This window comes from Ahaetulla prasina, chromosome 4 (assembly GCF_028640845.1).
Source record: "Ahaetulla prasina isolate Xishuangbanna chromosome 4, ASM2864084v1, whole genome shotgun sequence".
Taxonomy (NCBI): Eukaryota; Metazoa; Chordata; class Lepidosauria; order Squamata; family Colubridae; genus Ahaetulla; species Ahaetulla prasina.
Genome location: NC_080542.1, coordinates 100,907,717 through 100,923,983, shown reverse-complemented (window position 1 = coordinate 100,923,983; position 16,267 = coordinate 100,907,717). Strand labels below are relative to the sequence as shown.

General features: G+C 35.2%; 1 protein-coding gene across 5 annotated transcripts in view; it reads right to left on the bottom strand.

The window, feature by feature from the left end:
* Window positions 1–16,267, bottom strand: part of RFTN1 (raftlin, lipid raft linker 1) — a 140,228-nt gene that overhangs the window by 107,588 nt on the left and 16,373 nt on the right. For all 5 annotated transcript variants that reach the window (XM_058183565.1, XM_058183567.1, XM_058183566.1 and 2 more), the window contains one exon: window positions 14,668–14,820. In XM_058183565.1, coding sequence (XP_058039548.1) covers window positions 14,668–14,812 — 145 coding nt within the window. In that variant the 5' untranslated portion in view covers window positions 14,813–14,820. The remainder of the gene's footprint in view (window positions 1–14,667; window positions 14,821–16,267) is intronic.

Genomic DNA, 16,267 nt, shown 5'->3' with positions numbered 1-16,267 from the left:
TGAGAAGGCTGGCGGCTCCCCGCCCCGCCCTCTCACTGCACCGGCAGGGCTTCCGTCCGGTAAAATGTGAAAAAAAGAAAAAAAAAAAACTCGAGTATAAGCCGTATATACTCGAGTATAAGCCGAGGGGCTTAAAAAAAAACAAAAACTCGAGTATAAGCCGTATAGACCCGAGTATAAGCCGAGGGGACGTTTTTCAGCACAAAAAACGTGCTGAAAAACTCGGCTTATACTCGAGTATATACGGTAACTGTTTTATTTAATTGTAATTCTAGATGTAATTAAAATTGTTGGCCACCTGTTACATGCAACTGTTGTTTTACAATTTTTTACAAAGAAAATTCAAACAGGCACATACAGATGGAATATCTAATCTCAATAACAAAGGGAAAATGCTGTGTATTTGGACGAAATTACTAAAGTCTGTTTTAAGCTTATCTGAAAATCTCCATGTGCGGAAATTTATTTTCTCCTTATAAGAAGGTTTTCTGAAGATGTTCTGGCTTGAACACATATAAGTAAAACAAAATGAGACCCAAAGTTTGATACTGCCAACTTTTAAATAATTTTCTGAACTCTGAAACTTTATTAATTCTATTAATTTCGAGGCTAGATGTTTGTAATGTATCCTAAGACCATTACGTGTACTATATAATTTCTTTTCCAAGTTAATACCAAATATGGATTCTATGATGTACCCTAAGATACTCTTAGGCATTTCTGGTCCTTTACACAAGTTGATAGCTGCTTTCCTGTCTAATAGACTGCAGAAAGTCAAAATAGGGAACTTGCTGTCTAATCCTGCATCAATTAACAGTGGCGTTCCGCAAGGCAGCGTCTTAAGTTCCATGCTTTTCTTGCTCTAGATCAAAGATTTATGTGATCAACTTAAAAGCAATTGCATCCTTTTTGCCAATGACGTAAAATTATTCAATACTACAGATAATTTTGTTGTTTTGCAAATTGATCTCGACTATGTGTCTAAATAGCCATCTATTTGGCAACTTCAAATTTCGATCAATAAATGCTCTGTCTTACATATTGGTAAATGTAATCAGAATGTCAAGTATAAGCTAGGTTATGGCACTGAACTAGCTGATGACCCTCACTTTGTCAAGGACATATTTATCTCTGACGATCTATGCTCCAGTTCACTGTAACAGCGTTACTAAAAGAATTGTAAATTTAATTTTACACAGTTTTTTTCTGGAAATATTGTTTTGCTAATTAGATCTTACAAAACTTATGCTAGATTAATCAGCTGTTTAGAATCCCCCCCATATATCTGGCATCAATACAATTGAGTGGGTTCAGAAGTATTTTACGAGAAAAGGCTTGCACTCTTTTATACACAACAGAATTCTCTATGCTACTAGGCTCGAAATTCTCAGTTTAGATAATTTAGAACTGCATCGCTTGCCGTCAATCCTAGGTATTGCATACAAAATTATAAATAGTAATATTTTACCTGTAAAATATTTTTTTTTGTTTTAATTGCAATAATACGCTCGCTAACAATCACTTTAAACTCAAATGTAAATCGTTCTAAACTTGACTGTAAAAAATACGATTTTGGTAACAGAGTTGTAAAAGTCTGAAATGCTCTACCTGATCCAGTTGTTTCAGCTACGATTTTCAGTTTCAGTCACAAATTAACTTCCATGGACCTTACATCATACTTAAGGGGTCAGAAGAGGGGCGTGCATAAGTGCACTAACATGCTTATCATCCCTGTCATTGTATTTTTTTTCTTTTATTCTTGTTCTCATTTTTGTTTGACAAATTCTAATAAATAAATAAATAAATAAATAAAATGATGTATGTTTTTGCTATTCATTCATTTTTTCAAATATTATGATATAGAGAAGTTCATTTCAGAATATCATATAGTATAAAATAAAACTGATAAAAATATGAAACATCTAATTTGCTTTTGTTTTTTATATACTGCCTGGAAAATATATTGTGATTATCAGTCATGTAAATATTGTGAGTAAATTAATACATTATTCTTGAAGGGGACAATAATTTCTAGTTGTATCCAGGGGTGAAATCTACTTACCTTCCCTACCAGTTTGGAAATGCGCATCACGTGCAATTTTGGACCCTCTGCGCATGCGCAAAGGTTTCTGCACATGTACAGCGGGTCATTTCCTGGTTTTAACCAGAATGATGTCTGGGCAGGTGGGTGACAGGAAGTGTAAAGGGTTCAGCTTGATAACAAAAAGTCAGACAATAATGAAGCATTTTATTCAGTGAATATGTGGTGAACAACAATGAAAATAATCTTGCAAATATGTTTTAATTTTAGCTATTGATCATTTGAAAAGCTTCATCAAGAAGTCAACCCAGCTGGTTAAAAAAAGGACTGCCTGTATAAGTTAAAGTAGAATGTATTAAATTATTTTCCTATAATAAATGTTTAGTGGTCAATGAAGTATTTGAAACTTCATGAAGGGGGGGTCAATGATCTAAAGAGTTCGGGGACCTCTACTTTAATCCCATAGTTACTGCCCAAAGTCACAATGACAACATGGGTGACGATATAAATAAGTGTACATAATAAATAAAATAAATATTGCATCTTTATAGTAGTTTGAATTTCATTTGGGGAATTTAATTTTAAATTTACTAAGTAATGACACAATCCAGTTATTTTTAAAATCACTTAATTTTCTAACAATCTAGATTCCAGATTCTAAAATGGTTCTGTCTGAGAAGGAAAGCTAAGTTACATTTGAATGTTGATTCTGTATTTATTTTTATTTCACTCTGTCGAAGAAATTGCTTGTTAGAAAAAAAAATTTAAGGAGGTGCAGAATATTTATCAAGTTTCCTGAATCTTCAACTAACTGAAATGACTTACGCAGTTAACAGTATGTATATATTTAATCTACTATTATATGTAAAAGCATTGGTTAAATCATAATTAGTAAAAATTATTTATTGAAAGTGAGTTGCAAAACCAGGTAAGCTTGCCCTGATTGAATATATCCAATTTTTTAAAAGAGCATAGAAATGTGTACCTTAAAGTGAATGCTGTTCTGTCATTCTGTAGAACCTAACCCTTCAACTTTTCTTGGATTAGACACTTGTAGTATTTTTTTCTTTCCTAAAGCTTTTAAGGCAAACAGATTCTACATGAAGAAATGAAGCTAGAGGTAAGGAGCCCAAGCTATACATGCTTTTATCATCAGCACCCTGAACTGGGTCTGGAAATCAACTAGCAATTAACAAATACAGTTTGTACAAGATAGATATGATGCTTTTAAAAAGACTATTATTCAGTAGGCAAGTAGTTATATCAGCTATAGATTCTAAGGGCTTTTCAGAGGCAAACCACATATAATAGTGAATCATAGTACTCTAACTCAAAGATTACAAAGATACAAGAGAATGTTTTCAGTACCTAGTGATCCAGGAAATCAAAGACTAACAGAAGGCACTGATAGTTCTGATGGATAGTCATCTGCACTGGGTGTCAGCAACCAACCCGTGACTCCAAAGCCGCATGTGGCTCTTTCGTTCCCCTGCTGTGGCTGCCTGTCGGCTGAACCCACCACTGGCTGGTCCTGCCCCTTACCTTCCCCTCCAAATCATACCCGCCTAGCCTGAGAAGGTAAGGGCAACAGTGCTTCAGTGGAGATGGAGATTTGCTCCATATTCCAGAGCGGGAGTGAAGCACCCCTGTACTTGCCTCATCTTGCAGGCGCTTCTTCGGGCCCTTGTTGGTGCTGCATGCACCTCAGCCACTTGGGGAGATGCGCAACTTGCTCTCCGCTCCGAGAGACTGACCAGCCCGGCTGCGGCCAATGCTCTGTGTTGTAATGGGCTCCAGGAGGAGGAGGGAGTCTCCCCATTATGAAGCGTGCTAAATTTAACTGTGCTGCACAAGGTGCTGAGACAGCAGCGGGCATGCCATGGAGGTGGCAACAGCAGCAGCTTTGGCTGCAGCTGGACTGGGCCAGTGTCACAGGGCAAACAGCAAGTTGTGCATCTCCCCAAGTTACCAAGGTACGCGCAGCACTAACAAAGGCCAGAAGAAGCACCCATGAAATGAGGCAAGGTACGCACAAGGGGTGCTTTGCCCCCATTTTGGAATATGAAGCGAGTCTCCATCCCCCATCGTCACCCTTACCTTCTCAGGCCAGGTGAGGAGTGACTGGGAGGGGAGGGCAAAGGGTGGGGCCAGCCAGCGGTGGATTCAGCCGACAGGGAGCCACAGCAGGGGGACAAAACCTGAAATGACTCTTAATTTAAGTTATATGGTAAAAGGCTCCCAAAGAAGAAGAAAGAATAACATCAGCAAAAAAACAACAACCCAACTCTCGCCTGTTTTTCGAAATGGTTAAGAGGGAGGGAGGGAGGGAGAGAGAGAGAGAACTGGGTGGGAGTGAGTGACGTTGAGTTGGCTATATCCACCTAGGTTCCCGGTGTTTTCTTTTCTGTGGGAAATTGGTCAAAATGGCTCTTTCAGTGTTTAAGATTGCAGACCCCTGATCTGCACCTTTATGGAGAAGTGTACTCCCAGTGATCCTATTAAACTTCTCCAAAGCATTTTATACTATTGACTATAAATTGTGTTGTAAATGTTGTACCTTGATGAACGTATCTTTTCTTTTATGTACACTGAGAGCATATGCACCAAGACAAATTCCTTGTGTGTCCAATCACACTTGGCCAATAAAATTCATTCTATTCTAAAAAATTCTATTCTAAAGGCTGGGAGTCTGTACTGTACTGTGCTATACTTGACTCATTCTCCCACAACCAACCCATCGACTACAACTCTCTTTCCCATTACATAGCTATACCTTTCTTAAAGTCTTCCACTGCTTAGGGAGATGTTTCAGAGTGCACACAAAATTATTTAGGAACAAGGGAAGATAATTCATTTTGTAGGAGCATACTGGTATGAATGTATCCTATGTTTTGAGCAGCTTGACATAGTCTACTTGCTGAAGCAGAACAAATTCTAAGTAACACTGTACAATTTATTCAGTCTGAAACGAATATAAGAATCAATGAAACCATACCCTATGGAATAAAATTTGTATTGCTTACCCAGCCAAAGCAATTACAATTTGTCTTGGTTGGTTCATTAGTGACATTCACTAAAGTTTATTTTCCCCCTCCATGAGAATAATGTACATTCCTTTATCCTCAGTTGGTTTACATTAACTCTTAGTCAAAAGACAAGCTTTCCCATCTTCTCTCAGTAGGGAAGCTGTCACCACTTGGGGAAAAAGATTTTAACCATCTGTCTATCAAACAGCAGTTGTGTGGGTGTTTAAGCAATTTCTCATTATTACAAGATGGTCTATCAAAATGCACATGTTGGACCTTGGCCATAAGCTCCAAACTGCAAACTTACCTAGTTGGTTATTTTAAAAAATTATCTCAACTTGTGTTGAGCTTCTCAAATAATACGGAAATGTGTGTATGTATACATGTCTGTGTGTTTGCGTATTTTCTTATGAACTGCTACCTCAAATTGAGCAAACAGCATCATCATCTTAGATTAAATGAAACTTTCAAGTATGTAATCTAAATTATATGTAAATTACTAACGATATAACTATCACAGCAGATTTATGTTCAACCAAATAGATTTTTCTTTTTATTATTATTATTAATTAAATTTATATATTGTCCAACTCCTAAGAATTTATTTTACAAATAAAAATGCTTAAAACAAGAAAAATATTATAGACAAAAATGAAGAATGAAATGGCAAGGGTCCAACAAACTGGACAAGAACAAGAATAAACCTACATATTCCATGAGGGGGTGTTTTTTACGCTTACCAAAAGCCAGGTCTTCAAAACCCTTTGAAACACCAGAAGGGTGGAGGCTATCCAGATCATATAGTATAAGAAATAAGAGACATAGAAGCACCTTATATAATATTGGACTGGATTACCTTGTCCAACATTAGTAGGTTCACATGTATAACCATGGTTTGTTAACTAAGCCACTAAGTTTGTACATCTTTCTACATGCAAAGTAAGTGCTTACCACAGATAACTACACTTTTACATTCATCTGTGTATATGCAGTTACTGAAAAAGCTTTCCTTACGATTTGCTGATTAGCTGTTTGGAAGTACCAAGGAAACTATTCTGTTTAATTGAAAATAAAATATCATTGGCTTGAAACTTTGTTTCTTAGACTAATTGCAGACATAAAAATAGTACCATCAGCTATTTATTTATTCTGGAATAGTATTCCAGAAGCCTGGAATATTTTCATAAACTGCGTAACAGAGAAAACAGGAATGGGCAGTATTAATTCCTGATACATTGGAGACAGAACTGAATATAGGGGAAAATGCACTCTTCCATGCCCCGACTTATTAAATGAAGCATGCACTGAAAATCTCTAATATAAGTCATGCTCTCTTACCCACTATGAAATTCATTTAAATCATTCTATAATCCAAATTAACTGTTACAAAAGAATTTGTACTAGATCATTTGAGAATATGTGTATATATATGTGCGTGTATACAGTTTATACACAGAAAGAGAGAGTATATTTGCTTTTTTATAATAATTCCATGTAGATTTTTCTTCCTATTTACTATTCATAGCGGATCATTTAAGCCAAGCTTTTCCAATCTGTCTGTTTTACAGATGTTTAAACATTACTTCAATTCCAGGAACTGTCAGCAATTGCTATGCTGAAAAAGTTGAATTTCTTGCATCTAAAAAATGCCAGCTATCAAAATGGCCAAATGCCAAAAATAATGGTTCAGTTGTATAACGTATTATTCCTATAAGAGCTACTTGTAGCCCCTTTTGCAACTTCTGATAGTTAACAGTCATATCTTCAATCAGCAGCAGTTGGCAAGGGAGATATGTATATATGACCTTGTATGGATCTTTCTTCCTACTGAATGAAGAGATATCTACCCATCCCTGAGTTGCCACAAAATTAGGCCAGCATGAAATTTGCTGTCAGTTTTGCCATTCTTTATATTTCATATTTCTAACCCTGATGATTTCCTGATTATATACTTGAGGGATGTGTTAAGCAAAGCAGATGATTGTTTCCTCCGGCTTAATTTCCCTTCCTCTAGATGTCACTAGACATCACAGGTAAATATTCACTACAACAAGGAGAGAAATGTCTAACATCTTCAACCTGATGAACCTTTCACTAGATAAATTAAAACTCAGAACTGGAAAGTGATTCTTCAGTTCAGAACAGGTAAGAGGCCAATTTAATTATCATTCATTCAACTTTTGCACAATTATATGGTAGCGCTATTATACATTAAAACCATTGTTAAGTTTCCATTTGGTGATTAAGGCTGTACTCATTCACTCTTTGGACTTAAGGTAAGAAGAATGAAGAAGGTTCAACTTTCCTGGCCTGGTCTCCAGTGCAGTCAAGAAAAGGGTGTACTTGATTTAAATCAATTTAAATCATGATTTAAATCAGTAGTAAAAAGGCTTGATTCAAATCAATTCAATAACAATTCAATAACAAAGATTACAATGACTTAACTCATATAGACTTCACAGAAGATTATGTTGAAAAAGCTCTTTGCAAACTGAAGCCATCTTTATCTATTGGACCTGATGGACTATGTGCATACTTCTTAAAAAAACATTCCACTAATATAGCAGAACCCCCAAGCATAATCTTCGATAAAGCTTTCAAGACTAGTTCCCTTCCCAAACTTTGGTCTCTAGCCACAGTCATCCCTATCTTCAAAAAAGGAGATCCCAGCCTAGTTGAAAATTACAGACCAATTTCTCTATGCTGCGTCACCTGCAAAGTAATGGAATCTATCATCAACCAATCCATTACCCTCCACCTAGAAACAAACAACCTACTCTCTAATAAACAATTTGGTTTCAGAAAAAAATTATCATGTAACTTACAACTTCTCCACTGCAAAAACATATGGACTACTAATCTTAATAAAGGCAAAGCAATAGATGCAATCTACATAGACTTCTGCAAAGCTTTTGACTCAGTAGTACACGATAAACTTCTCCTAAAACTAACATTCTACGGCATTTCAGGACCCCTTCACAATTGGATAACTGCTTTCCTGTCAAACAGACAACAAGTGGTCAAAATTGGCAATGCTCTATCAAATCCTGTCCCTGTCAAAAGTGGCGTTCCTCAAGGTAGCGTTCTTGGACCAACGCTCTTCATACTATACATAAATGATCTCTGTGACCATATCTCAAGTTATTGTGTCCTCTTTGCTGATGATATCAAACTATTTAACACCACCAACAATAGTAATACCCTTCAAAAAGACCTTGATTTTGTATCCAATTGGTCTAAAACTTGGCAACTACAAATCTCAACCAGCAAATGCTTAGTCTTACATATTGGAAAAAAGAACCCAAACACTAAGTACAAGCTTAATGAACATTATCTTACAGATGACCCCCACCCTGTCAAGGACCTTGGAGTTTTCATATCAAATGATCTAAGTGCCAAAGCCCACTGCAACTATATAGCAAAAAAGGCTCTAAGAGTTGTAAACCTAATTCTGCGTAGCTTCTTTTCCAAAAACTCTACACTACTAACCAGAGCATTCAAAACATTTGCCAGACCCATTCTTGAATACAGCTCATCTGTCTGGAACCCATACCACATCTCTGACATTAATACAATTGAACGAGTCCAAAAATATTTTACAAGAAGAGTTCTCCGCTCCTCTGTAAACAACAAAATACCTTATTCCACCAGACTTGAAATCCTGGGATTAGAGAATTTAGAACTCCGCCGACTCCGACAAGACCTGTGTTTAACACACAGAATCATCTATTGCAATGTCCTTCCTGTTAAAGACTTCTTCAGCTTCAATAACAATAATACAATACAATAATACAAGAGCAAACAACAGATTCAAACTTAATGTCAACCGCTTCAATCTTGATTGCAGAGAATATGACTTCAGTAACAGAGTTGTTAATGCTTGGAATACACTACCTGACTCAATGGTCTCCTCTCCAACCCCTAAAAGCTTTAACCAAAAACTGCCTACCATTGATCTCACCCCATTCCTAAGAGGACTATAAGGGGCGTGCATAAGTGCACAAAAGTTCCTACCGTTCCTGTCCTATTGTTTCCTTTCAATATATGTTCCTGTATATAATGTTGTGACAAATAAATAAATAAAAATAAATAAAAAATTTAAATAATCATTTTTAAAGAGCAACTGTCATCTCTGTCCCTCAGCAGTTCCTCCTCTGATCGGCTGTTGACTCATCGACCGTCCCATTCATTTTAATGGGACAGCTGGTGATGCGGCAGTGACACAACAAGGTGAGGGATGTGGCAGGCAGCAGGTGAGTGGATGCCCACTAACAGGCGCTGCCATGATGGATCTGAAATGACAGATGCTCTTTAATATTATATTTATAACCTGCTTGGAAGGTTTCACTTTCATTTTTACTGCTTGCCCTTCCTTCTCACACTTAGAGCCTTCAAGAAATCATACAATTGTAGTGTACACAGATTTGAAAAACAATAGGATAAAGGAATATTCCTGAACTTTGTTTTATGATTTATTTCATGATTACTGTGAAATTGTGTGAATGCATCAATGCAATGCATGTTATCTCAGTTTGCAGAGCTTGGATTCATTGAATGAGTTTTAAAAAAATTAAATACTACAGAATATACAGCCTAATGCTACATATCCAAGCTCGATTTCATGCTGAATAAACTAAATTATTAATGTATCTTAAATAGAAAACTATCTTTAGATAGATTTTTACTCCAAAGCATTTTATTAAAATAAATTTGATAAAATTTTTAAAAATCTGGTTTAAGTTTTAAAAATCAAATTTTTTTATTTTTTAAATCATCAATTTTTATCCACTCTTGCCAAGAATGAGATGATAACCTTCTAACTCAATGTCAGCTTCTTTCCCTTGCTCCTCTCCCTGCCCACATTTTCCTTCCTATCTTCTTCTCCTCCTCCGACCTTGCTTTGTCCTTACTTATTTGCTTGCTCTTTCTCTGCCTATTCTGTCACTCCCTCCACTCCCCATTTTTTCTTTGCTTTGCATGTGATAACCACATGAAATTACCCTGCAAAGCTTGCTACAGCAGCATCCATAATAAATCATAACACCTTAATAATTTTATTTATAGCCACATCATCATGCCACTTGTGTGTCCTGAAATTAAATGCAAGAATGTAAATTGTAGTTTCTGCATGATGTTACAGTCATCCATGTGCATTAACCATTTTGATCACCACCACAATGGATGCTCACACCTGTGCCTCTTTAGTTAACTTTCTGCCACACAAATTGCTTTGCTTTTGCTCTTGAGCCCAATTTTGTTTTGTCAAAGGAAGTGCAGTGCTGACAAACTAAGAGCACCAAAAACAAGGCAAGCAGGAAACAACCAAAGCCACAAGGGACACAGTGAAAGACAACAGCGTAACGGTGGCAGATGAGGCTGATTGTGCACCAGAGCAGAGGAAGCATGCCCATATCAGACTTAAGCAACCAATAAATACCTGGATAATCCCATATGCTACAGGTCACTTGACAGCAGTGCTGATGGAATAGCTAGTAAAGTACCCCAGATGTTACACATCATGCAACTGATGCTGGATACTTTCAGAATACTTTTTAAGGAGAAAATACCGCTCGCATGAGTATTCTAGGAGAACATGCATTTATATCATTCATAGATTGGTGAGAAGATATAGAAGAAAACGGATATTGCAATACCATACTTGTGTCGTCTTTATATGCAATGGGAAAATGTGCTACATGGAATTATGATTCTCTCTCCAGTGGATTTATCTAGAATGAATACTCTTTTTACAAGAGTTCAAAACACTTTGGTATTTAATGCAAAAGGGCCAGAAACTAATTATACAGTAACACTGTGGTCTACTTTACACTTAAGCCTATTACTGCACTCCTAAATTCTTGATACAGAAAGAAAAAAGAAAGATGAGCTAGATGGAATACTGAGAATGAGAAACTAACAGGATATTATTTTATCTCTTATTTCTTCTGCTTTTATATTGAAATAATGTACCTAATTATATTACTCCTAACACTGAAAATTAGCTACTCAATTTGGCAAAACAACGATTGAGAAAATGAATAAAAATTGTGTTATACTAGGATTATTTCACTTGAAATAGGACATAAAAGAGAATTCAGGCCCTAAGTAAGAATGCTTGTGTATATTTAGTTACATACAATTTCTTTTTGAATAGTCAATGTCAAGATTATTTATAGGAAAAATTGCAATCAGCTATCAATGTTGAGGGATATGACATCATATTAATAAGCCATATTTTTAAAATTGTACACCTCTTGCAGTTATACCTTTGCTTATTCTAGCAATTATATTCCATATAGGATTATGAACCTTGAGGTTTCTTTATGGTAAGGGGAAACAACACCTTGTGATCTATGAAAATCTTTGGGTAGGGAACACTTCATATGATAAACATGGGTCAATATGCTGGCTCTGTAAAACTGCTTAGAGAGGGCTGTAAAGCACTGTGAAGCAGTATATAAGTTTAAGTGCTATTGTTATGTGTACACTAATACAGGGAGTGCTTGAGTTATGACCACAATTGTGCTCAAAATTTCTGTTGTTAAGTGAGACATTTGTTAAGTGAGTTTATGATCTTTCTTGCCACAATTGTTAAATGAACCACTGCAATTGTTAGGCTAGTAACAATTGTAATGTGAAAAACTGGCTTCCCCATTCTGACTTTGCTTGTCAGAAGGTTGCAAAAAGTGATCACATGACCCTGGGCAATAGCAAAAGTCTTAAGTATGAACCAGTTGCCAAGCATCTGAATTTTGATTACATGATCATGGGAACCTTGCAAATATTGTAACTCTGAAAGATGGTCATAAGTCACTTTTTTCAGTGCTGCTATAACTTTGAATGGGTCACTAAATGAGCTGTAAGTCAAAGACTACCTGTATAGTAAAGATGTTATGGGAATATAAGAATAACCATAAGAAACTCTGTCCAACATTTCTCAATAAGCCAAAAGCCATTCAGTCTTGCCAGAGTTCAGTTGAAGCATGTTGTCCCCCATTCAGGCTGCCACAGGCTCAAATTTCACTTGAATTGATTGGAAAAAAATAATTGAAGGTTAAAAGATTATATGGCCTTTAATTTTTCTCCCTAGCTATGTCAAACTATTTAAACAAACTGACGATGTCAAACTATTTAACACCACAGACAATACATCTACCATTCAAAAAGACCTTGATCATCTAACCGCTTGGTCTAAAACTTGGCAACTCCAGATCTCAACCAGCAAATGCTCAGTCCTACATATTGGAAAAAAGAACCCAAACACTAAGTACATACTTGATGGACATTACCTTACAGATGACCCCCATCCTGTTAAAGACCTTGGAGTTTTCATATCAAATGATCTAAGTGCCAAAGCCCACTGCAACTACATAGCAAAAAAGGCTCTAAGAGTTGTAAACCTAATCTTGCGTAGCTTCTTTTCCAAAAACACTACATTACTAACCAGAGCATATAAAACATTTGCTAGACCAATTCTAGAATACAGCTCGCCTGTCTGGAACCCTCACCACATTTCTGACATCAATACAATTGAATGTCTTCAGAAATATTTTACAAGAAGAGTTCTCCACTCCTCTGAAAACAACAAAATACCTTATCCCACCAGACTTGAAATCCTAGGCTTAGAAAACTTGGAACTCCGTCACCTTCGACAAGACCTACGTTTAACTCATAGAATCATCTATTGTAATGTCCTTCCTGTTAAAGACTACTTCAGCTTTAATTGCAATAATACAAGAGCAACCAATAGATTTAAACTTAATGTTAACCGCTTTAATCTAGATTGCAGAAAATATGACTTCTGTAACAGAATCATCAGTCCTTGGAACACTTTACCTGACTCTGTGGTCTCTTCCCATAATCCCAAAAGCTTTAACCAAAAACTTTCTACTATTGACCTCACCCCATTCGTAAGAGGACCATAAGGGGCGTGCATAAGAGCACAAATGTGCCTACCGTTCCTGTCCTATTGTTTTTCTTTTTCGTCTTCTTATAAATATATATGCTTATAACTCCTAATATTTACTCATATATATGCTTATATACTATATAATCTTTTTGTATGATACTTATATATATTGTTGTGACTAAATAAATAAATAAATAAATAAATAAATAAATAAATAAATAAATATGATCTACATTTTACCCCATTTTGAACCACTTTTATTCCCTGACACCCAGGGCGTATGGATTACATTACCTTCCTTTCCATTTGTTTTATTTTATATGTAGCTCATATATTAGAAGTTTTCCAATATTGGAAGACAAAGCTGAAAAATTTGAAAAATTATAGATTTAAGCAGGAAATGGATCAAATTTAAAATGCCTAGAAAATAGATATTGTTACAAGCTACATGATATAATTTCTTTAGGACATAAAACTGACATTATTATTTTGTACAATGGTTACTAGCCTCATTTTGCATTCTCTGAAATTTAAACAGGAAGCAGATACTCTTTTTATAGACTCTACATTTCCTTTTCCTACAAAGCAAAAATAGTAACAAACCTTTAATGCTACAACTAACTGAAGAGAATTTAATTTTCCAAAAATAATGCCAGCTAAGTCAGAAATCTGAGCATTTTTACATGACTATGCTCTCAGTCAGAGACTCCCATTTCATATAAGCTATTTTTAACACAGCAATTGTTTTTAAAAAGAAACAATGGGTCAGAAAAGAGTGTCATATCTTTGAATTATAATGTAAAATTTAAAAATACAATTTAGTTTGAGATTCTTATACTCAATAAAAATAAGAATTCCCAATTTCTAAAGAAAAATCAAAATGTATATATGTAACAAGACATGAATATATATTTTCATAATTCACATTTTACTCAAGTTCTTAAAAAATGCAATGTAACAAATCAGTTTGTAAAAAATATGGAAAACTTTCTTATGTATTCAGTGTGAAAGCTATAAATAACCAAAGCAATTTTATAAGTACAAAAAATTCATATACACAAAATATAAATTATTGATTGCAAATGCTGGTTCCATCCTTTGCACTGCCTCGCAGAAATGCAACTCTTTTCTTTAGGCTAGATCACAGAACTGTTGAATGTATATATGAAAAGTGCTAAAAGACAGCTGTACCATTGTTTATCTAAAGGTTATTTAAGTTTACCTGACAAATACATTATGCCAGCTTTTAAATAATAAATAGCACCTCATTTTTTACTCCGTTTCTCTCTCTCATGGGCACAATGAAAATCACATCTCTCCTCCTCCTCCATCAAATCATCATGTTGGAAGGAACTTTGGAAACAACTTAGCCAAGGCCAAAAATCCATTATGAGCAATATCTAGCATTTCTGCATAATGATGTCTTTGTTATTTGGATCCCAAAATCCAAACAACTACCACATAGAACCCACATAATTCCAGTTCTGCACATCAATGATACCGCTTTGTTTACTATAATGTTAACCTGTCCGAAACAATAATGTAATCAAAGAGCCCAGCTTCAATCCACAAAAACATTTCTTGTCCCCAATATATAGAAATGATACAATGCTGCTAAGACTTTTAAAGCTGAACTTTTATCATTTTGACTTACATGTGTATAGTATGTTGAAAAGAGAGGAAAGACTTACCATTACTTAAAGTTGTAAAATCTAGAAAGTGGTATTCATAGAAAGTATCAGTTTTCATTTCAACCTGAGGCCTCTTCAAAGTGGAATAGATGTTTCCAGGCCGTTTGTCATCATGTTTTTCCAATTTATTTAGTCTGCAACCCATTGTAAAAGCTGATGACAAGAGAGGAAGAAGAAAAACATGGATGAATTGCCTTAATAATTTCATTAACACAAAGTTTGGTTATTTTATTAAGAATTATTAAATTTTTCATAGACTTTTCAGTAGCTTAATTAAGTATTTAAATGACTCACTGTACATATCCTGCCATTTTCTAGCTCCTAAGAATATTTTCCCTAAGAATATTGTTGTATCTTTCCTACTGAAAGGGATTCCTCATGCAATTTAAAACCCTGGTTTTATAAGCTTTTGACACATGCAAGGAGCCTCCAATCTTTCATAAGGGGAAAGGCTCCCCACTACAGAAGTATACTTCTCCAATAAATGGCAAATAATATAACTAATGAAGGGATACAAGAGAGAGGAATTACCAGCAATATCTGACTTTGCATGATCACAATATGGGAAGCCTAAATTTTAATTATTTGTAAAGCTATGATTCCCAGATTTCATTGGAAGTCCACTATATAGTTTATTTTCTCATGGTGTATTTTTTTCTTACGCAGCCTGAGGACCAATTTTTTTAAAGGAAATACAACATCAATGTGGGAATTATCCTTTCCCTTTCCCGCATTGCCCTTCCAAGCTACCCGAGAAGAAGTCTGACCACAGTGGAAGTTATTTAAAAGTCCCAAACAGGCAGAGAATAGCAAAATAGCTGACACAAGGAGGGGGAGGGGGAAACATGCATTTACTAAAATAACTGATTATATTTTTTAAAAATATCTCCTCCTCCTTAAAGTCACTTGGAGTGCACCTGAAAAGAGCTCAAAGAGGACTAAAAATACTTTTGGTCAATTTTTATTTTTCAAAAGACAAAATGAGAAAAAGCTCAAAGGTCCCCTAAACTATTTCTGGATAATTAAATTAGTAATCAGACTCAAACAGTGTATTAAATGAAAAATGAATTGAAAGCAAGATTACATGAAACATGATGAGCAGGAAAGTCACACAATCTATAAGAAATATTAATACTGCATACTACAATATAAGACAGAAGAATAGACAGAAGAAAAACTCATCTTTTTCTTCATTTAAGTGATCAAATTATTTAAGTGGTCCAATTATCCCTTGAATACAATAATCTTGAAACTCTTAAATCATTAAAATGCTTAGCCATTTGAATAATATGAACTGAAAATCTATACCAGACTGCATACAGTAACTATTAACAGAATGTATATATTCTTGTATACGGCACTAGTATTGAAGAAAAATATAACATCAAGATTTAAAATTAAATACTTCCTAATGTTTGCTGAATGATAAAAAAAGGGTAGCATCAAAATCAGAATACTCTGCCTCATACAGCATCCTTCTGAGAGTTAAATATAAGACTACTCGTTTCAGACATCAGCCAGCTGTGAAACTCTCAATTTATCTTTTGTAAGATGCAACAAAAACTACTAAATTGTTTTGCAAATAAAGGAAAACACTTCC